Source organism: Anolis carolinensis, chromosome 1 (genome assembly GCF_035594765.1).
Source record: "Anolis carolinensis isolate JA03-04 chromosome 1, rAnoCar3.1.pri, whole genome shotgun sequence".
NCBI lineage: Eukaryota > Metazoa > Chordata > Lepidosauria > Squamata > Dactyloidae > Anolis > Anolis carolinensis.
In genome coordinates, this window is record NC_085841.1 from 34,409,868 (window position 1) to 34,431,768 (window position 21,901).

The 21,901-nt window shown below is 40.0% G+C and overlaps 1 protein-coding gene across 1 annotated transcript in view; it reads right to left on the bottom strand.

The window, feature by feature from the left end:
* gpatch2 (G-patch domain containing 2) overlaps window positions 1-21,901 on the bottom strand; it is a 149,547-nt gene that overhangs the window by 25,450 nt on the left and 102,196 nt on the right. The window contains exon 8 of the mRNA XM_008125857.3: window positions 18,991-19,061. Coding sequence (XP_008124064.2) covers window positions 18,991-19,061 — 71 coding nt within the window. The remainder of the gene's footprint in view (window positions 1-18,990; window positions 19,062-21,901) is intronic.

Genomic DNA, 21,901 nt, shown 5'->3' on the forward strand with positions numbered 1-21,901 from the left:
GCCCCTGGGGTTACTATCATCATCATCATCATCATCATCATCATCATGATGGCTAGGTGGCCATTTGTGGGGGGTGCTTTGATTGTGCTTTTCCTGCAGGGCCGAAGGGAGTTGAGATGGATGCCTCCTGGGGTTTCTGTTGCTGCTACTATTATTATTATTATTATTATTATTATTATTATTATTATTATTATTATCAACACAACGGCGTTGTATGGCACAGCAAACAAGATAGATATGCTGGATTTTGTTTTGCAAAACCACAAGTCGAACACTTCCCAAGTGTCTAGGACTGTGTGATGTATTTTCTGATGATGTGTGCAGATCCCAGTAGGGTGGCCTTTTGCAGTTGGCAGATGGTGATTTTGTCAATGTCTATTGTTTCCAAATGCCGGCTGAGATCTTTTGGCACGGCCCCCAGTGTGCCCATCACCACCGGGACCACCTGCACTGGTTTCTGCCAGAGTCTTTGAAGTTCAATCTTGAGGTCCTGATAGCGGCTGAGTTTTTCCTGTTGTTTTTCATCTATGCGACTGTCACCTGGGATGGCAACATCAATGATCCAAACCTTGTTCTTTTCCACAACTGTGATGTCTGGTGTGTTGTGTTCCAGAACTTTGTCAGTCTGGATTCGGAAGTCCCACAGTATCTTTGCGTGCTCATTTTCCAATACTTTTGCAGGTTTGTGATCCCACCAGTTCTTTGCTCCTGAGAGGTGGTACTTGAGGCATAAGTTCCAATGAATCATTTGGGCCACATAGTTGTGCCTCTGTTTGTAGTCTGTCTTTGCGATTTTCTTACAGCAGCTGAGGATATGATCAATGGTTTCGTCGGTTTCCTTGCACAGTCTGCATTTTGGGTCATCAGCTGATTTTTCAATCTTGGCCTTAATTGCATTTGTTCTGATGGCTTGCTCCTGGGCTGCAAGGATCAGGCCTTCTGTCTCCTTCTTCAGGGTCCCATTCGTGAGCCAGAGCCAGGTCTTCTCCTTATCAGCTTTTTCTTCAATTTTGTCAAGGAACTTTCCATGAAGTGTTTTGTTGTGCCAGCTGTCAGCTCTAGTTTGTAGTGCGGTTTTCTTGTACTGGTTTTTTGTCTGCTGTGCTTTGAGGAGTTTCTGATTTTTGACTTCAATCAAAGCAGGTTCTTCACTTTGCTTGACATATTCTGCCAGGGCATGTTCTTCTTCTTTGACTGCTTGTTTTACTTGTAAGAGTCCTCTGCCCCCTGATCTTCTAGGCAGATATAGCCGGTCAACATCACTGCGAGGGTGCAGGGAATGATGAATGGTCATGAGTTTTCTTGTTTTTCTGTCCAAATTGTCCAGTTCCACCTGTGTCCAATTTATAATGCCAGCAGTATATCTTATGACAGGTATGGCCCAGGTGTTTATGGCCTTGATGGTGTTGCCTCCATTGAGCTTGCTTTTGAGAATTTTTCTGACCCTTTGTGTGTATTCTTTGCTGACCACAGTTTTCACATGTTCATGCTTGATGTTGTCCAGCTGTAGTATGCCCAGATATTTATAGGCCTCTGGCTGGTGACACTTTATTGTTTGGCCATTGGGCATATTTATGCCCTCACTTTCAATGATTTTTCCCTTCTTCAATGCCACTGTCGAACATTTGTCCAAACCAAACTCCATGTTGATATCAGTGCTAAAAATTCGGACAGTGTTGGTCAGAGACTGGATTTCAGTTTCCGTTTTCCCATATAGCTTCAGGTCATCCATGTACATCAAATGTGAAATTTTGTGAGAATTCTTAGATGTTTGATAGCCGAGATTTGTTTTTTGTAAGATTGTTGACAGAGGGATCATGGCGATAATGAAAAGCAGAGGGGACAATGAGTCTCCCTGGAAAATTCCTCTCCTGATGTTGACAAGTCCATAGCTTTCATTTCCAACAAACAGTTCAGTTTTCCAGTGCTCCATCATGTTTTCAATGAAGGTGCCAACGGTTTTACAAATCCCGATGGCGTCCAGGCACTTGATGATCCAGCTGTGTGGGAGTGAGTCAAAGGCCTTTTTGTAGTCAATCCACGTCATGTGAAGATTAGCTTTTCGGCTCTTACAGTTCTCCAGAATCATTTTGTCAATCAATAACTGGTCTTTTGTGCCCCTGCTTTTCCGTTTGTTGCCTTTCTGTTCATCTGGCAAGATGTTTTTTTCTTCAAGATAGTCTTGAATTCTGTCAGCTATGATGCCAGTCAGTAGTTTAAACATAGTGGGCAGACACGTTATTGGCCTGTAGTTTCCTGGTGCTGCTCCTTTTGCTGGATCCTTTTGTATCAGGTATGTTCTTCCAGTTGTTAGCCATTCACTGATACTTCCTTTCTGCAGCATCTCATTGAATTGTTGGACCATTTTTCCATGTAAACTAATCAGATGTTTGAGCCAAAATCCATGAAGTTGATCACTACCAGGCGATGTCCAGTTCTTGACTTTTTGCACTCGTTTGCTGATCATTTCAGTTGTTATTTCCATCTGTTCCATTTTGTTCTGTGAGAATTTTCCTTCAAACTCCTTTATCCACCCAGCGTTTTTGTTGTAGTTTTTATTATTTTCCCAATGTTCTTTCCAGAACTTTGTTGTTGCAGTTTTCTCTGGCTTTATGGTTACTGTGTCTGTTGTTTGGTTCAGACTCTGGTAGAACCGTCTTTGGTCTGATTGAAACAGTTGATTTTGTCTGTACTGGATTATTCTGGCTTCATACCTTTCAATTTTTCTGGCTGTTGCTGTAATTTGTTCTTTCACGATTTCCAAAGCTTCTTCAATTTTTCTGGTGTTCAGCCAGTACTTTCAGATCACATATTGCTTGATTTTGTCATTCTTCAGTTTCCTCTCTTTCATATTTTTCAGGTTACTTGCATCTGATCTAAGTTTCTTGATTTTCAACTCTAGCCTGACCTTCCACTTTGGTTTTCCAGTCGATTTTCTTTGGGGCTGCCTTGGTTGTAGGAGCCCAAGTTCTTCTGTTACTATCACTGCTGCACTGTAGGCATACTGGTTTGTTTGTTCAATTGATGTTATTTGGACAGTGGAGAGTACTGCATTCACATCTTTCATGAGAGGCGCCAGGTGTCTCTTGGGCATTGTTTTTAGAGTTGGGAGCCGCTGTCTTATTGCATTTGCTGCAGCATGAGCCATGATCTTATCCTTGAGCTCTTGTTGTCTTGCTGTCAAGGTTCCTGGTGGTTCAACAGATGTTTCAAGTGCTGGTTCCTCAAATTCTTGCAAAAGCGCCACACTTTCTTCTGGTGCAATCTGTTCTACCATTCCAAGTGTTGCTGGAGTCTCTGCTGCTGTCTGTGCTGTGGTCTGATGGTAATCTACTTTGCAAATTTTCTGGATTTCTTCGAGTTCAACTTCACTGAACATTTTGTTTCTGATTATGAATCTTCGTTGGTCAGCCAGTCGGGGTTCTGTTATCTGTGAGTCAGGGTACTCTTGTTTCCACAGTTGATGCATCCTTTTTTGGTAGCCACACCTTTGAGGTTCAGATTTGTAGTAGCATTTCATAATTGTGCGGTTTTCTGGCATTGTATATTTCTGCCGCTTCTGTGACTGTTTATTTGGGTTTTGATGATTCCGTAGCCCACTTGTCGATGGATGTCCAGAATCAGCAGCATCCACCGCGGTCCTTTTTATCCTGGGCGACGACCGAGCCAGTATAGACTTCGTTTGGGTTTGATTCTCCATAATGCTAATGGGTTAGGTGCTCTTGGTTGTGCTCCTCAGCTGAGGCCTCTCTGGCTTGGTTGGACCTGCCGGTAGTTACACTACCGCCAGCACAGCCCTCAGTCATCATTGGAGCAGCTAAGCCCCCCCACCACATCAAGGTGGCACCTGCCGGGGGGTGGGGGGTTATTATTATTATTATTATTATTATTATTATTATTATTATTATTATTATTATTATTATTTGAAACACAACAAGATGAGTCCACAGCAGACACTCTGCTGGCTGTTGTATTGGATCACACATTGGACCCTTCCCAAGTGTCTAGGATTGTGTGATGTATCAGCGAATAATGCGAACAGATCCCAGTAAGGTGGCCTTCTGCAGCTGGCAGATGGTAATTTTGTCAGCGTCGATTGCATCATCATCATCATCATCATCATCATCATTATCATTATTATTATTATTATTATTATTATTATGACAAAGGCTGGATGGTCATTTGTTAGGGGTGTGTTGATTGTACTTTTCCTGCATGGCAGAAGGGGTTAGACTGGATGGCCCCTGGGGTCTTCAACTGAAATACTGTTACTTTTATGTTGGTCAAAAGGTTTACCCATGCCTGGTACCCATGCCTGGTATATATACAATATAATACAACATACAAACATTTCTTGAGGCTCCTTTTGATTCAAAAAGGGGTCTACTGCTGAAAAAGTTTGAGAACCCCTGCTAATTCAACAAAATCTCAGAACACACTTTTGATGAGAAAGTAATGGCAATGATATTTATTTTACTCTCAGAGAAGAACAGAAATGTTGGCATTTCTGCACAGCTAATTCAGATGCTGTATTTTTCCAAATATGCATAAATCCATATTTTCCTTCATTCAAATAGTAAAGTTGATTTCACTCTCTAGTTTATTTTTATGCTGCAATTAACAAGACTTTAACCAAATTACAATCATGAAATCCTATAAAAACTGCAACAGAGTACTGGCACAGTATCAATGAGTTCCTGCAGATGGCTGTAGAACCCTTTGGTTTTATCCTTTTGCATGCCGTTAGGTCACAGACTGCATAAGAGAGTTTGTATTTAAGATGATCTAAAAAGGATAATGTAAAATGGCTAGAGTTAAGTAGTCTCCACCTCAAAGAGGATAGAAAAGAACTTTGCTTAAGGTGAAAATAGTCTTTTGTTATTTGAAGTGTCAGATTGCAACTAATTTAGAATACAAAATATATCTTTAGTCACTGCAGACTTCTTCATACACTTTTAACACTAAAAGATTACAGCATGTTGAGTTGAATGTACTTCCATGTAGCTATTTATAAGAAGTAGAAAAGAAAGCTCCGATTATCTTTAAAAGGAGAGTATAGTGATTACATTTAAACTTTATACCTACATTTTGTGAACTGTTTTAGGTTTTCAGCCTGAAATGCCAGGATTATATAAATGCATTAAATAAACAGTAAAAAAGACATAATGACAGCATGCCCACGATTTCATCTTGATTTTGAGGCAGATAAAGCTGTATTATTTGTTTCCCTTTACAATTACAGTATATCTCACCTTTCCTTTACTGAACTAAGTGAGTGTACATTGCTCTTCCTACTTTATTCTCACATCAGCCCTATGGAATTGACGGAATGAGGCACAGTGATAGGTCAAGGTCATATTGTGTATTGGAGTCTGGATCTCCTAAGTTCCTCCAAGTCCCAGACCAGCACCTTAATCACTACACAACAGTAGGCCTGTTACGGTACAAATTTATACAGAAACATACATATTCATGTAATGCTGTGATGTTTCAGTTGCTGCACTTGAAGGAAACTTTTGGAAATATGGAACCTACTTTAAGGTAGAGATCAACACCTCTTTCACCTCTATCGGCTACCAGCCTATACTGCCAACATACCTACCAAAACAAGCACTCAGCCTCAAATATTTGAGGACCCATGCTTCATTCCCCAAGTGTATCCAACTTATGTATGTCCCATGTAAGAGACTTAAAGTAGCTTTCAAAAAGTTAAACCCAATACAGCTCAACATTTTGACATCATACAAAAGTTGAAAGATTTAACTGTAAGTTGAAATAAAAGCAGGTAAAGCATGACAATTAAGGAGAAAAATAAAAACGTAATCAATATAGCACATTATGGCCTTCCTCCTTGAGCAATTAGCCTTCAAAGATTTGTCTAAGGAAAATAGCAAGGAAGAAGACCGTTTGACTCCCTAAGGAAGAGAGTTCCAAAGCCTGAGAGCAGCCACTGAGAAGGCCTTTTCCTGTGTCCCCAGCAGATATACCTGTGATGGTGGTCAGACATAGAGAAGAGCCTCTCCAGGACATCTCAAAGCATGAATAGGCTCATGCAGGAGAATATAGTTCTTCAGATAATCTAGAGATGATCTATATAGGTTTTTGTAAGTCAAAAGCAGCACTTTGAATGTACCCAGAAACAGACCAGCAGCCAGTGGAGCTGTTGAAACAGGACAGGGTTAACAATCTAGCTTACATTTTTGGACCAGGTGAAGCTTCTAAACACTCTTCATTGGCAGCCTCATATATAACCCATTACAGTGTTTTAAATAGGAGGCAACTTGGTTAGATCTGACATTTCCTCGTCCCAAAATAATATGCTGAAAAGTGGCTTAGTTGTCCAATATGGTGGCATCCAAAAAGTTTTTTTTTTCAACAGTGTCCTTACACTGTTTCCTTTAGGCATAATGGAATTTTTCCCTGTTTTAGCCAGGCACTGACCACTCAATTCCCTCTACCCTTTCTGGCTTCTGTAACAAGTAAAAAAGGACAAGGATTTAATATACACATGGTGGTTATAGGTGGAGACTTCCAATCAAATTAGTGAAATAGATAATTTCTCCACAAGTTTTAATATAAAAATAAGTGAACAAATGTTTCAAAATATTCAGTTTTCTGGTTCAGAAGTACAAGAAAAATATATTGCCAAATGCAACAAAAATACAACCCAGTCTCAGTAATTCCCTTCTAAATGCCATGTTCAGCCATCATTTAGTATGATGAGAGTGAACTTCTGTGAGTTTCAGGGCTACATGCTATCTTCTTAGCTAAGATTAGCCACAAGTTATTTTTTCAAATGATAGCATGAATTGTGTTTAAGCAAAAACAAAAGAGATTTTAAGCCCATTTGTGAAGCAGTACATCAGTCTGATGTTCAATGTGGCTTGTTCTGATCATGCTCAACTGTAATTTAATGGGAATGTGAAACCACACTATTCTCAATACTATGGATAGTTTAAAAGTGATTAAATTCTTGAGCATATTTAGTTTCCAAAACTATCTCCCTGCTCCCACCAAAACCTTAAACATTCATTCTGATTTAAAAACAATTTATTTCATGTCATCCCACTTTATATAGACTCTATAAAATATATGCCAATCTTGTGATCTAATGCTCTTTCTTTTCACAAACGCAGTCTACTTTTAAATTGTGTTTTAAAACCCATTATGAAGGTGTAAAACACAATGGAAAAGCAGACTACTGTTCTGAAAAGAAAAGTGGTAATAGATCACAAGATATCTATTTCTCTTTTCCTTTTTGCCACATTATAATTTCATGTATTTAGGTCATCTCTATCAAGAGTAATGTGAAAAATGAAAAACAAAGAAAAAAAAATCAAGGAAGAAGGTATAAAAACCAGAAGAGCAGTGAAGATTTGTTATTCGCAGGTGCAAAAACATGGGAAGGGAAATTAAAATGGTTAAAAACGGAGATGGTTGATATAGAACAAGTTCCTTGAAATGCAGCATTGTCTAGTTATATTATCCTATAATTCTAAAATTACTCATGCAAAAATAGACAGTCTTCCACATGCTATATATGTGCAGCCCATATGATGATATACTGTGCCCTTCTACTGCCATTCACATAATGGATTTCTGTTCACAGAGTAACACAGAGGCAGGCACCACAACTGCTTGAATTGAAAGGAAGCAAATACACAATTTATTTTACGGATATAGCCAGACTGCAGTGCTCTGTGCTCCCTGCTAGGTGCTGTATTACAAAACGGAGAATAAGAGAAGCACCTTTGGAATGATAGGAGACTAGTCACCTGGTGACAGTCACTAGGGTCAGCTAGAATCAACCATTAGTATAGCCATATTCACACTCTTCCTGTGTTTGGAATGTGTGAATATGGCTATACATAATTTGGACTTCAGTGACCTCCCATAATCTTCTGATATGAGATCTTTTGTATCACATACCAAACCTCTTTTTAAAATACAACGGTACCTCGGGCTGGGTTCAGCAAGCCTCTCATATCATGGTAGTGCACTATTCCCACACTAGGAACAGAATTCTACTATGGAACAATATAATCTACCAGGCATTTCTTTAACCAGCCTTCTATCCTCCTCATGTTTGTGATAATTTTCAGATTTAATATTAATGGAGAAGATACAGAAACCATGTTGCTTGCTTCTCCTAACAGATCAAGATGAAGAACCTAAAGGCTGAAACATCATGTCTTACTGCTCTGGCTGTTCAGTCAAATCAAATGTCAGAAATTTCATGTACCCTTCATAGCAAAGCACAAACCATTGTTGTCTGGCAGTTTCAGTATGGAATGCTAGTTGCAGTTCTAATGTCTACAGATGTAATTTTTGACAGCTGCCAGCTTGGTACAGAACACTTTTTTTTTTAACTGTACAGACAGAAATCATAAAAATTTCTATTCAGCCTGCACACCAGGGAAAAATATTTTGCCTTGTATCCACAACAATCCTACTCTCTTAGCAAGAAATGAAAGGGAGCAGTTGCTTAAGTCAACAGATTTCATAGAAACAGCAAGCACTGTGGCTTAGCAAACTTTGGGTGGCAGGCTGCTAGAAACATGTAAACCTATTCATTACATTAATGCATTTTCAGAACTACAGGTTATGGGAACATTTTAAACATATTTCTTAGAAATGTGCATTTTCAATTTTGATGATGCAATATGATTACATATTAATATATAATAACAATTATTCTGTAAATAGTACATTCTGAATATCAACATTTTACAAACTCTTTAAAATTATGGTGTTGCAATAGTACTTTCACATAAAAGAAAACAGAATTGTTAGCTATTGGAAAAGTTGTGAAAATAGTTTATCTCTTATATTGACCTGTATATTTTAGGATAAAGACCAGAGAAAGTAGGGCTAAATTTTATATATATTTCCAATTAGAGCAAACTGGTTGAATTCATGTCAACAGTGAATCAACATTCTTCAGCACTGACTTTGGCTCTTGGGATTTGCAGCCCAGAAAAATCTAGAGGACCACATGATTCCTATTCATGATATAGAACATTATTCATGTGCTTTATTAGCAACCTCCCCCCAAAAAACCAAACACACAAAAAAATAAAGTAGCCATTTTTGTATAGCATAAACTGAAAAATTAACACACTTCTCTTAATTATTAAAATGTTTGGCAATTACAGTAGTAAGCAAATAAACTTTTCAAAAGGGCTACTTGAAAAACCTCTAGAATGTGATCAGAATGTGGAGAGAACTATGTCGACTGTCATGCCTGGAAGTGGGAAAACTATGTTCAAATTACATTCTGCTGCGAGTCTCACTGTATGTCTGTGGGAAAGCCTTTAATCCTAACCTGTCTGCTAGAGCGGCTATAAAGCTAAAAGTATAGCACTCTGGTGAAAGTGTGAGATAGAAGGATAAATACGTATATCAATGATATACTGATTCAAGTAAATTCCCAATTCCTTTCCTACTTCCAAGAGGTTCCCTGACGTGTCTTCCCCCATTTCCCAGTTCTTGTATGGAGTATGCAAAATAACCATACTGAATGATGGGGGAAGAAAAAAAAAGTTTTCGATTTCTATACCTATTTCTAAAACCAGTGGACTTAAGAGCATCCATCTGTGTTATTTTGAGCTGAGCAGGTGTAATCAGAATTTCACACTGAATTGATCCATTTGCTTGTCTGTTTCTGAAGCTTTTCCTTAAGCTTAGATATAACCATGACATCATTCGCATAACATACACTGCAACATCTGTTTTCACACTATTGAGAATGCTATTGTACTAACAAACAAGAACTATGACCATTCTGGCTTTTAAAAAAAATAAAATGTTAAACAGATGTGATATAACAATTCAGCTCTGTCAAGCTCCTTTCATATAAGGCCAGGATGTTAAGATTGGAGCCTTAGTGTTTACAAATTTATTTAATATTGAACAGTAACATAATGGCACTATGAAAGACGGGGAAATGTATTTTCCTTGCTGGTAAGCACTCTCATCTTCATGCACAGTACTCTATCATCTCCTAGCTGTTCCAAACCTTACTCAACATCAGGGGAAGATGGAGATTTACCTGCACTAAATATGTTGCAATTAAAAAAAAAGAAGAAAAGAAAACCTGGTGGGAAATGAAGTTGATTTGTACAGTTATTCTTAACATGCTTGACTCCAGAGACTCATGAACTTTATGCCAACCAAAAAGGCTTTTAAAATATCTGTACTGGGGTCTTACTGTCCTCAGAAAGGATAATGCATTGTTTTTTCTTGCTTCTAATTAGTAATTTAAGCATATGTTCAGCATTTAACTCTAAATGTTTGCCTTTTCCCTAAGCTCTAAGACAGCTGTCCAAGATGTGAATGCCAGAAAGCATTTAAATATCAACATCTGTTGAATTATGTTAATGCAATGTAATATAATTGGGCATGAGTTGGAATTGATCAAAAGTATATGAATTAGACAAAGACAAACCTAACCCAGTATTTCATTTCTCAAACAAGTCAAAGACAGCACAAACCTGTATGCTAATACACCACTATGATTAGAACACAATTCATGGTATTTTTGGACACTTAGCTCCAAAAACTCAGAATATGAAGAAAAAACAACAACCATAAATACAAATATAAACAATTTTTCTAGAAATCACATTCTAACTAGCATGGCCTACGACTTCATTTGTTCTTCAAAGCAGCACACCATATAAAATCCATTTTAAAAAAAGAATTAATTTTATACTAAGGAACAAATTAGAAGAGGAATATATAGCTTAGACTGAGGGAATTACAAAGCTCTTACAGGATAACATTTTATTGCTTTAGAAAGTCCAAAATAATTTCCTTTATAGAAATCAGAATCAGCTTGAAAAAAAAATTAAAGGAATTTCATCCAAACTGGAAATGATAGTAAAGGGGTGACAATTCTGTTATCTTTCAAATGTTATTTGATTACAACTTCCAGCATTCCTCAGAATTACAGTCTTAAGTAATGGATAAGATAGGTTCTGTAGGTTTGTTCTTAAGTTGAATTTGTATGAAGTCAGAACAGGTACATTTTTTAAGTGTAGAAAAGGGTTAACACTTCTGTGGTGTTTGTCTTGCTGTTTGTGCCCCTGTTTAGAAGATTTCACATCACTTTCTGTCCCTGTGATAATAGGATTTTGAAAATTTTGGCTTGTTGTGGAAAAAAGGAGTGGTGAGAAAGCTTCATTGGAGACACCTTTTCCCCATAACTCTTTCGGGAATGTATTTCCCTTCCAAGGGGTAGATTTCTCTAACTTCTTGTTGTCTCACTCCCGTTTGTAACTATGAGTTGTTTGTAAGTCACATGTTTGTAACTTGGGGATAGTCTGTATCTATGCTGATTGGGATTACTGGATGTTGTAAGTCAACAACATCTGGAAAGCGACAATGCACTATTGATCTAGTATTTGATAATGCTTGTAATGCTTTTGTGAAGATAATATTGTCGGCTTCTTAAATATAAATATTTACTTAGAATCATAGAATCATAGAATAGTAGAGTTGGAAGGGACCTCATGGGCCATCCAGTCCAACCTCCTGCCAAGTAGCAGGAAATCGCATTCAAAGCACCCCCGACAGATGGCCATCCAGTCTCTGCTTAAAAGCCTCCAAAGAAGCCTCCACCACAGTCCAGGGGAGAGAGTTCCACTGCCGAACAGCTCTCACAGTCAGGAAGTTCTTCCTGATGTTCAGGTGGAATCTCCTTTCCTGTGGTTTGAAGCCGTTGTTCCGCGTCCTAGTCTGTAGGACAGCAGAAAACAAGCTTGCTCCCTCCTCCCTATGACTTCCCTTCATGTATTTGTACATGGTTATCATGTCCCCTCTCAGCCTTCTCTTCTGCAGGCTAAACATGCCCAGTTCTTTAAGCTGCTCTTCATAGGGCTTGTTCTCCAGACCCTTGATCATTTTAGTTGCCCTCCTCTGGACACATTCCAGCTTGTCAACATCTCCCTTCAACTGCGGTGCCCAGAATTGGACACAGTATTCCAGGTGTGGTCTGACCAAGGCAGAATAGAGGGGTAGCATGACTTCCCTGGATCTAGACGCTATTCCCCTATTGATGCAGGCCAAAATCCCATTCGCTTTCTTAGCAGCCGCATCACATTGCTGGCTCATGTTTAACTTGTTGTCCACAAGTACTCCAAGATCTTTTTCACTTGTACTGCTGTCTAGCCAGGCATCCCCCATTTTGTATCTTTGCATTCCATTTTTTCTGCCGAAGTGAAGTATCTTGCATTTGTCCTTGTTGAACTTCATTTTGTTAGTTTCGGCCCATCTCTCTAGTCTGTCAAGATCGTTTTGAATTCTGCTCCTGTCTTCTGGAGTGTTAGCTATCCCTCCCAGTTTGGTGTCATACTTCATCTTAGAAGACTTGTAACTATTATGCTTCTTGTCAGACCTTTCTGTGAGCATAAAAAAACACAACTAGCTATATATTCCTTGTTTTGAAATCAAGTAAAACACCGAACTGTATAGGTAGAAACATATGATGTGTTCACACTGTACGGATTTATATTGATTTCTTTGGTGCTGCCATTATTTTCCGCAAAAGTCACACTAAATGATTATAATTCTGGTAATTACCTAGTAAGTGTAATGTACAGTTTTTCTACTCCAATCTATTAACAGCTGCTCAAAAAAATTACTAATTAATGGTTTCATTTATTTTTGGCAAACCTGCGACATGACAAATAATTTTTATCTACTGCAAATTAGGACCTCTTCCCAAACAACAGATGACATGGTAGAAAAAAGGAAACAGGCATAACACTTGCACATCTTTGCCTCTTTAGAAGATCAAATAAAGAGCAGCTGTAATTCTATTTGTCACATCTGTGTAACAAAATATAGTCATCTGTATCATCAGAAGTAAATGAACAAGCTCTGTTCAGATGGGAAAAGCTTTCCCACCATCGTGATGGGAAAAGACTCGAGAAAGGAATAATGGAGGGTTTGTTTTCCCATTTCCCACTGCTGCCTTTTTGTCCCTCTTATTTTTAATTACCTGTAGCTATTACTGTTAATACAAAGTTTTAAAAATCTCATTAATATAAAAATAAATTTGGTCCATCAAAATATTCTGATTTCAATTAACCTATATTTGTTTAAAGAAAATGAGGACTTGCAAGATAAATTTAAAATAAAAACCCTTAACAGTTTAAATTTTACTTCAAGCTGTCTCTTTTAACAATATTCAAATCTTCTTGAGAATGATTTTTTTTTGGGGAAAATCAATTGTGTTATTTTGATAATTGATTTCATAGCCATGAAATCTATGTCTTAATTTTTCTACCAGCCGTTGCAACAACAAAGCAGGAAATATACTTTGGATGCTTACGAAAAAATAATTGGAAAATAAAATACTAGCTGTTTCATTTGGAGAAAGGTAAAAGCATATTTTAAATGCTTATTGTGATATTACCCATATTTACTCAAGTCTAGTGCACCAGCAAATCTAATGTGCACCCCAGTTTTCAAAACCCGGAAACCCCAGGGTTTGCTGGCGAATGTAAAACACAGTGGCAAAAAGTACACTCTATTATTTGGCCAAAAAGGTGTACATTAAAGTTACTGCCTGCTTCGAATTCTTTCTTTAAAACACCAAAGCTAGTGCACCAAAGCTTTCATTAACAAAAAGGAAACACTGGGGTGCATCTATGCTGAAGAATGAATCCACTTTAACTGCCTTGGTTCAATGCTATGGAATCCTGGAGGCTGTAATTTGACAAGGTCTTGAGCCTTCTTTGCCAAAGAAAGCTGATACTTCACCAAACTACAAATAACATGATTGCATAGCATTGAGACCTGGCCATTTAATTAGAGATGACGTCTCTCAAAGAAGACCTTTAGGTGCACCTTCTCTTTTTGTTTTGGCTCAGCAGCAAGATTGCTGTATGCTGCAAATCTAATGCGCACACCAATTTTGGCAAGGTCATTTAGTCAAAAAAGATGAGGATCGGATTTAAGTAAATACTAGTGTTGTGCATTTGTATGAAATCGCTTCTCATTTCTGTTTGTTTCATTTGTATGGCTCCGTTTCTGTGTCCATCCGCTGCTTACGAAACTGTCGTCCATATGAACGAGCTCTTTTGTTTTACCATCCAAATATAGAAATGCATTTGTCCCATTGGCAGCAATGGGCAGGCTGCCCAGGCTCCCCTTACCCTCAGTTTCAGGGCTAGAGAGGTGAATCACACATGGTGGGCATATTAACCACTTTTAGCCCACCAACTCTTGCAATGTTTGAGCCATCCCCAAAATTTTAAGGATTTCTTTTATTTCTGAAAAGGAAATCCCCTTTAAAGCATTATTCCCTCTTTCCCCCACTGGCCCCGCCCTCTAACTTCTTCATCAGCTGCAGGGAGGCACTATTCCTTCTTACCAAATGTGGGCCTCCACACACCACACACACACACACAGCCCAGTGCCGTGCCTATCCCACTATTTCATTTCTTCTGTATAGTGGTTTCCACAAGTTGAGAAGTTTCTCTACAGAAGCCCAATAACTCCTTTCTTTTGAAAGATATTTATTTTAAAAAACAGGAGGTAGAGAATAATACCCACATATACACACACACACACACACACACACACACACATACATATATATCTCATCCAGGTTAAATAAAGAGTGCAAATAGAGCGGGAGGGGAAAAAAGGTATTTGCAGTTTTCTGTTTGGTTAAATTCAATTGCTATTACAGAAAGGTAATCTTACAATAGGCTTTGCATAGAAGAGGAAGGGAGGAAAACACCAAACTTCAAGACTAAGGCTCTTTGAGGCTGAGCCACCCATCCAAAGATTTTAAAATATTTTTAAAGTAAAGCAACAAGGAGAGAAATAATCCCAGATCCCCTTCTCACCAAAGCCCCCACGCGCGCTCCGGCGCCAAGCCTAGCACAACCCACCCCATACCTTGCAAAGTTCCAGTTCCTCCCTTCCCCTTTAAATAAAATAAAAATAAAATAAAAGATTTAAATGAAAAGATGCCAAGCAACCAAAGAAAGCAGGCTGCAAGGCAGGCAGGCAGGCGGGCACTGAGTTCGGCAAGAGGCTACAAGCGCGCCAGCCAGAGCAGTACCACCAACACCTTCCACACCCAGCAGCTCCGAAGGACACTCCCACAGTGAGCTCTTTGGGGGCATTCACCCCATTAAATAGACAGAGCCGTGCATGGCGAAATCAGGATGTTCAGGTCCTCCGATTGGCCAAAACTGGATGAGACCACCAGGAAATACTTCCAGGGACGCCCAGGGAGCACTACGTGGAATGAACAGCAGCAAAGCAAACTGTTTTGTGTTGCTTTCATGTTTGCTTTCACTGCTTCATTTGTGTGGGGAGGGCTCTGCTGTACCGTGCAATATGGAAGAACAATACAGTACAAAAGCATGAATTTATTTATTTTGTGTCAAAAGCACTGCATAATAAATAAGTTTAAAAACAATAAAATATAGGAATCACAAACAGCTGAATAGTTTTAGACCAAAAGTGGGCAACAGCAATCGCATTGTCCGTAGCTTTGAACAACTCCTCCTCCGTGCATGAGACAGGGCATTGTGGGCAAGCATACATATGAGGAGTTGTTTGTTCTGCTCCACAGTCACACAAGGTGGAGGATTCCTCCAGGTACTGCCATCTTGCCAGGTTGTCTTTTGATCTGCCCACTCCGCTTCTCAGTCCATTTAGGGACTTCCAAGTTACCCATTCTTGGTTTGCCCCTGGATGCAGACTCTCATGGAGGGCCATCCAGTTGGGATTGCCTGGTTTAGCTGCCCAGAGGGACACCCTTGCTGTTGCTGGGGAAACATCAAGAGGAGTGGTGGTTCTCATGAAACTCCTCCTGAGTCTACTGGGAGGAGAATGATACTCATGCAGTGGGTGGCTTTCACAATGTTCGGCCTTATTTCTCTCACCATTAGCAGCAACTTCCCGTCGCACATCGGGGGGGGGGGGGGATGCCAGCTAGCTTATAGAGTTTATCAATAGGTTTAAGGCATCCTGTGATTATTTTACATGTTTTGTTCAGTGCTATGTCCACCTGGTTTGCACAAGGCCAGGGCTGGTGTTCTTATTAATTGTGGGTCTGCACCCCATGCACTGTCAGTAAGTTTACGCAGGATGTTATTGCAAGCAGTTAGTTTGTGCTTAGTGTTCATGCAGTGTTTCCTATATGTTAGTGTTCGATCTAAGGTGACACCAAGATATTTAGGATGGAAACAGTGTTCGAGCTCTTGGCCTTCCCAAGTAACTTTCAGTTTCCTGTTGGCTTCACGGTTACGTAGGTGGAAAGCACACACTTGTGTCTTGGCAGGGTTAGGCTTCAGGTGGTTATCTTTGTAGTAGCTGGAGAGATCTTTCAAGGCATTTTTGAGTTGGTTTTCAACTGTTTCAAAATTTTTCACTTGTCATCAGCATATATAAAGGTCTTTGTGAGTGGTGGCAGTGGCTGATAGTTCGTGAAGATGTTAAACAAGGTCGGTGCAAGAATGCTGCCTTGGGGTAAACCATTCTTTTACCTCCTCCATTTACTTTTCTGGCCCTGAAACTCCACATAGAAGCTGCGGTTTTCCAGGAAGGTCTGGAATATCAAAGTCCCGGGTGATATTGTAGACTTTATGCAGCATTTTTCTATGTTGCACCGTTTCATAGGCTGACGTAAGGTCCACAAAAACTGTTCCCATAATGCCTCATAGCTCAATATGCTCAGTCAGATGGAGAATTTGACCTGTACAGTTTTTCCCTGGTCTGAAACCTGCTTGTTGTGCAATAAGCTTAGGTTCGATGACAGGTCCTAATCGATTTAATAGCATCCTCTCATCGACTTTATATAGATGCCATAAGAGGGAGGTTGGTTGGTAGTTCCTGGCATTGGAGGCATCTTTACCAGGTTTTAAAATGGCAATGATCTTAGTTTTCCTCCATGCTCTGGGAATCTGTTTGTGTGCCAAGCATTGATTGTAGAATTTCAAAAGCCAGTTTTCAGCTTTGGGCCCCAAAAGTTTCATTTGCTCCATCATTAAGTCATCTAGGCCAGGTGCTTTATCAGTTTTACATCGCTTGATAGCTTCTCTGAGTTCTTTCAGGTTTAGAGAAGACAACTGGTGGGTTTCAAGTTCTGGCACCCTGTTGATTTTCATCTTTACTCTACTGAGGTTGGTTTTCCCATTCTGAATTAGCTGGTGAGCTATCTGGTCTGGTGTCATGTTTGCGTGTCCATTGTTGACCAGAGGGTCACTATCCAGGCGTCTCAGCAATTGCCAGGCTTTTTGGCTACTCTTGGATATATCAAGGTTCTCAAGCAACTCTATCCAGTGGTCTTTCTTAGCATTAGCTATGGCTGTAGATAGTTTTTGGCCTGCTGCTATAGTCTCATCGCTGTATGGATTCTCTTGAAATAGTCTGAGATATTCCTGTAGCTGATTTAGCGATTCTTCATTTAGGCCTGGTAGGTAGCTTGTGTGACAGCCTGTAGGGATTGAGAGCCTTGAGGATCTTTTCACAGCTTCTACAAACAAATCGTAGCTGTCTATAGAAGGTTCTATATCAGGAATAGCTGCTTCCAAGGTCTCTGTAAACTTTGCCCAGTTAGCTTTATTGAAGTTATATCTTCTGCGGAATGGGACACTTTTTGGTCTTACAGCTGCTTATGCTACGCAGCATATTGGTCTGTGTTGAGTATTGGGTATCGGGTTTAATACCCTTTTAATGCATTGATGGATTATTCTTTCATTTACAAAAATCAGATCAGGGTTATAACCCAGCTTCCATCGGCCGCTATTAAAAGTTGGTGGTAATTTACTGTCATGAAGGAGGCTCATTCTACTATTGTCGGCCCACGTTAGAAATGCTTCGCCATTTCTATAATTTTTGTCATAGCCCCAGACACAGCTATGGCTATTGAAATCTCCCACAACAAAATGGGCTTCATGATTGTGGCAATTGCTTGGGGGCGTAAAATAGAAATCAACCCCAGGTGGTTTATAGAGTGAAGATACACTGCAACTATCCAGTTCCACAGATAGGATTTCAATGTTGTTCACTTCTGTGAGAGAGGTTGCAGATATTGCTACCATATTGTCTGTGAGGTCGTTCCACTGCCAGTTGCATTCCAAGAATGAAACATATGCAACAAATAGCGGGCCCTACTCTAGTAAATACAGTATATAACAGTTATTGCAGCTACGGAAATAGTATCAAAATAATGGAATTTAACCAGTATAACACCTCATATGCACGTATATAAAATACAAAAAAGACCAAGACTGTTATCTCTTCAATATATCAAAATATCCAATGTTTATTTTATTCTGCACAGTCTATCGTAATTCTAGTCACAAGATATCTACACATGTAAAAATCTAGAAATTTTAGTAAAAAAATCAATCCCAAAAACCTGGGTCAATTTATCAATGTAAGTATTGTAATATAACCCAATTCTTATCAAAAAAGGAACCATCCCATTCTCTGAGCAGAACAGTGAAAAGCTCGATTTTATTCTGTCCCAGGAGAACCTCTGCTGTGGCACTGCTTCTGGACTTTTAAAATGCCTGGACAGGAAAATGGTGCCAGTGGCGATTTCCCTCAAAGGACTGGCACATTCCCTTCCCATGAAATTATCCTCCCCTTATCCATGGGTCATACTAAAATGTGTAATTTTGAATCCCAAGCCTGGTCTCAACTTTATACCATATATACTTGACTCATAAACAAATACTGTATATGTAGTAGCTATGTTAACCATTTTCAATGATATGAGAATTAGATATATGGACACACCAGTTTACCAACACTTTCAGGGCCCTCTTCAAATCTCATATCTCTTCAAAAAGGCAGAGGCAACAACAGTGACCATTTTAATTAACCCAAAGTACAATTAAAGTTCTGATTAGCTAGACAAAGATATTTGGTTTCTCTATCAGCAGTTCAACTATTAGGAAAATTTGGGGGATTTAAATGTTACTTAAATACACACTTTATTATAATTAAGCTTACCTGCTTGCTGTTTTCACTGAACTGTTTTTCTTGTGTCCCCTCTCTGACCGGTTGTCCCGCAGGAGCTGAAGCTACATAAAACATCAAAAAGTCACATAAATATAAACTAAGTCAATGCTTCTATTTTGAGAAAAAAAGAAACTGCTGCTTTGCTTTTGTACTCCACTTCTTCAAAAGTTGTGACCTGAAATATTTTACCTGTAATACCTCTGCTGAGTTTAAAACAAGCAGCAGCTCGTGTTTAACTCTGCTGTTTTCTCATTTCCTCATGATTCTATTCCTACAGGCTTCCCTCAGTGGTAAAAGGATCCCATTCTGTCATGGAAAAATGATATTACACTACTAGAAACAATACTGCCTCAAAAAGGGCTTAGCAACAGCAGATGGTCCTGGGTTCAGTTTCCTGTACCTGGAAACTCCAGGCAGGGATTACACAGACTGTCTAAAATGTAACAGGATATAAATAAAAATGTAGAAGAGGAAGCAAGTTTTAATATTTTTTCTGACTTTATTTTTTTAAGCATTCAACAATGAAGTGGAAACCTGCCACAAATTTAGTGTTTATATTTTATTTATTATCTGTTCTTTATGGATAGCAGGGTAAAATATAAATAGGATTAAATTTTATATCTAGAATAATAACAAAACCCACAAAAACATATTATGGTAAAAACAGACACAGGCAGCAAATATAACAGAATATACAAATAAATAAATAAATAAATAAATAAATAAATAAATAAATAAATAAATAAATAAATAAATGGGTCTGTCTCAAATGGTTTCTGGCCCTACCCATAGTGCTGGACAGTTCACAGTTCCTTTGTCATGGACCGATCACTATCTGGTCAGGTTTAAACTTACTGGGGCTCTAAATATCTGAAGGGGTGGAGGACTGATTAGGATGGTCCACCCCAGGAGGCTAATGGATTCGGACGGATTCTTGACGGCCCTTGGAGATTTTCCTGTCACATCAGTAGGTGATTCTGTTGAAGCTCTGGCAGACCTCTGGAACAGGGAGGTAATTAGGGCAGTTGACACAATTGCTCCTGAACATCATCTTTTACAAAGATGAGTCAAACCAGCCCCTTGGTACTCCAGAGAGCTGGAAGCGATGAAGCAAGTGAAACAGAGACTAGAGCAGTGTTGGCGAAGAACTCGCAGCAAATCTAATCAAGCACGGGCTAAAGCGTATTTAAGATCCTATTCCATGGCAATGAAGGCAGCACAAAAAAATCTTTCACTGCTGCCAACATTGCATCTGCAAAGAACCACCTGAGAGAGTTGTTTGGAGTGGTCAGAGAACTTTTAAACCTTTAGTCAGGGATCCCTGCCCAATCAACAGCGCATTGTGAAGAATTTGCTAGGTTCTTCGCAGATAAAGCTGCCATTCTGACTTAGGCACCAATGTTTATGCAGTCTCCATGGATGTAATTGAGTGTCAGGGTCCAGGCTGCAGAGCACCAATAACCATGCGCAGAGACCAGAATCTATCTAATATCTTTATTAAAGAAATATATAAAGTCAATAAAAACAAGTGAAGAATATAGTTCAGAAGCAGACCTTTCAGGAAAGGCCAAATATAGTCCAGGAAAATAATGTCCAATATAAGATATTAGAGTTCAAAGTTATAATCCATTAACCGAAACACACACTTTGCCAAGCAATAGTGTGGGGAGAGGACAAGGTCTTTAGTCCATTGAAGCTTGACAACAAGGCTGGATCAAAGGCTTGGTTCTTGGCTGGATCAAGGACTTGGAACGTGACAACTTGAAGCATGAAACAAGGTCCGTGGCAAAACGTGAGACAAGGCAAGACTTGAAACTAGATCCGGGAAGCAGGGAACAAGGAATACGAAGTCCACACACGATCTCTCTCTCAAGCTGATCAATTGACTCCGCAAGGTTCCCCTTGCGGCAAAACCCCTATATAGGGTCTTGTTTTCGCGCCAACAGAACACTTTCCCTGGAGAACAAGAAGCGAAACCCAACTCTGTCCAGATGCATGACTCCTTAGAATTTCCCAAGGGAAGCAGACCTAATCAGCTAATTGTCTGGCAGCCATTCTGAGGCTCCGGCGATTAGCCTCCCTGACTCCTCTATCTCTATTATAATTGTCCTTTCGGGAAAACGGGGGAGAATTCTGCCCAAGGCTTGTTTGGTTAACTTCCTGAGGACAAACATCTTCCAGGTGGCGAGGCTCCGATTCGAGCTGAACTGGTGGAAATCCCATGTTTTCCTCCTCATCTGCCACAATAGCACTAGGAACGGGACTACAAGGCCCATGAGACATCACACTATCCCCCTCCTCAAGGCCCCTCTCCAACATGGCCGCTCTCCTCGAGTTGCGGGGCCGCAGCTTGGCAGGGTAGGCCTGATGGAAGCGGCGAACTAAGTCGGGGGCATGGACCGTGGAAGCGTCTTCCCAAGAGCGTTCTTCTGGCCCAAAACCCACCCAGTCAATGAGATACTGAAGGCGGCGGCGATGAAAGCGAGAATCCAAAATGTCCTGAACCTCGAATTCCTCCTCCCCGTCCACCAAAACAGGGGCGGGGGCCGGCCGGTCCACATCGGGGCGTACCCCATCCGCCGGAAGGAGCAGGGAACGATGAAACACCGGATGAATGCGCATGGAGCGCGGAAGTTGTAGTTTGAAAGTCACGGGGTTAAGTTGCGCCACCACTGGGTAGGGACCAATGAAGCGGGCATCTAACTTTCGGCAAGGACGGTGGGAGGGCAAAAAGCGAGTGGACAACAGAACCCGATCTCCTACCTTGATTTCAGGGCCTGGCTGGCGATGGCCGTCAGCGTGGCGTTTATAGTCCTCCTTGGCTTGATCCAGTTGTTGGTGCAAGAGTTGTTGCACCGCTGTGAGTTCTTGCAGCCAGTCCTCCGCTGCAGGGACTTCTGAA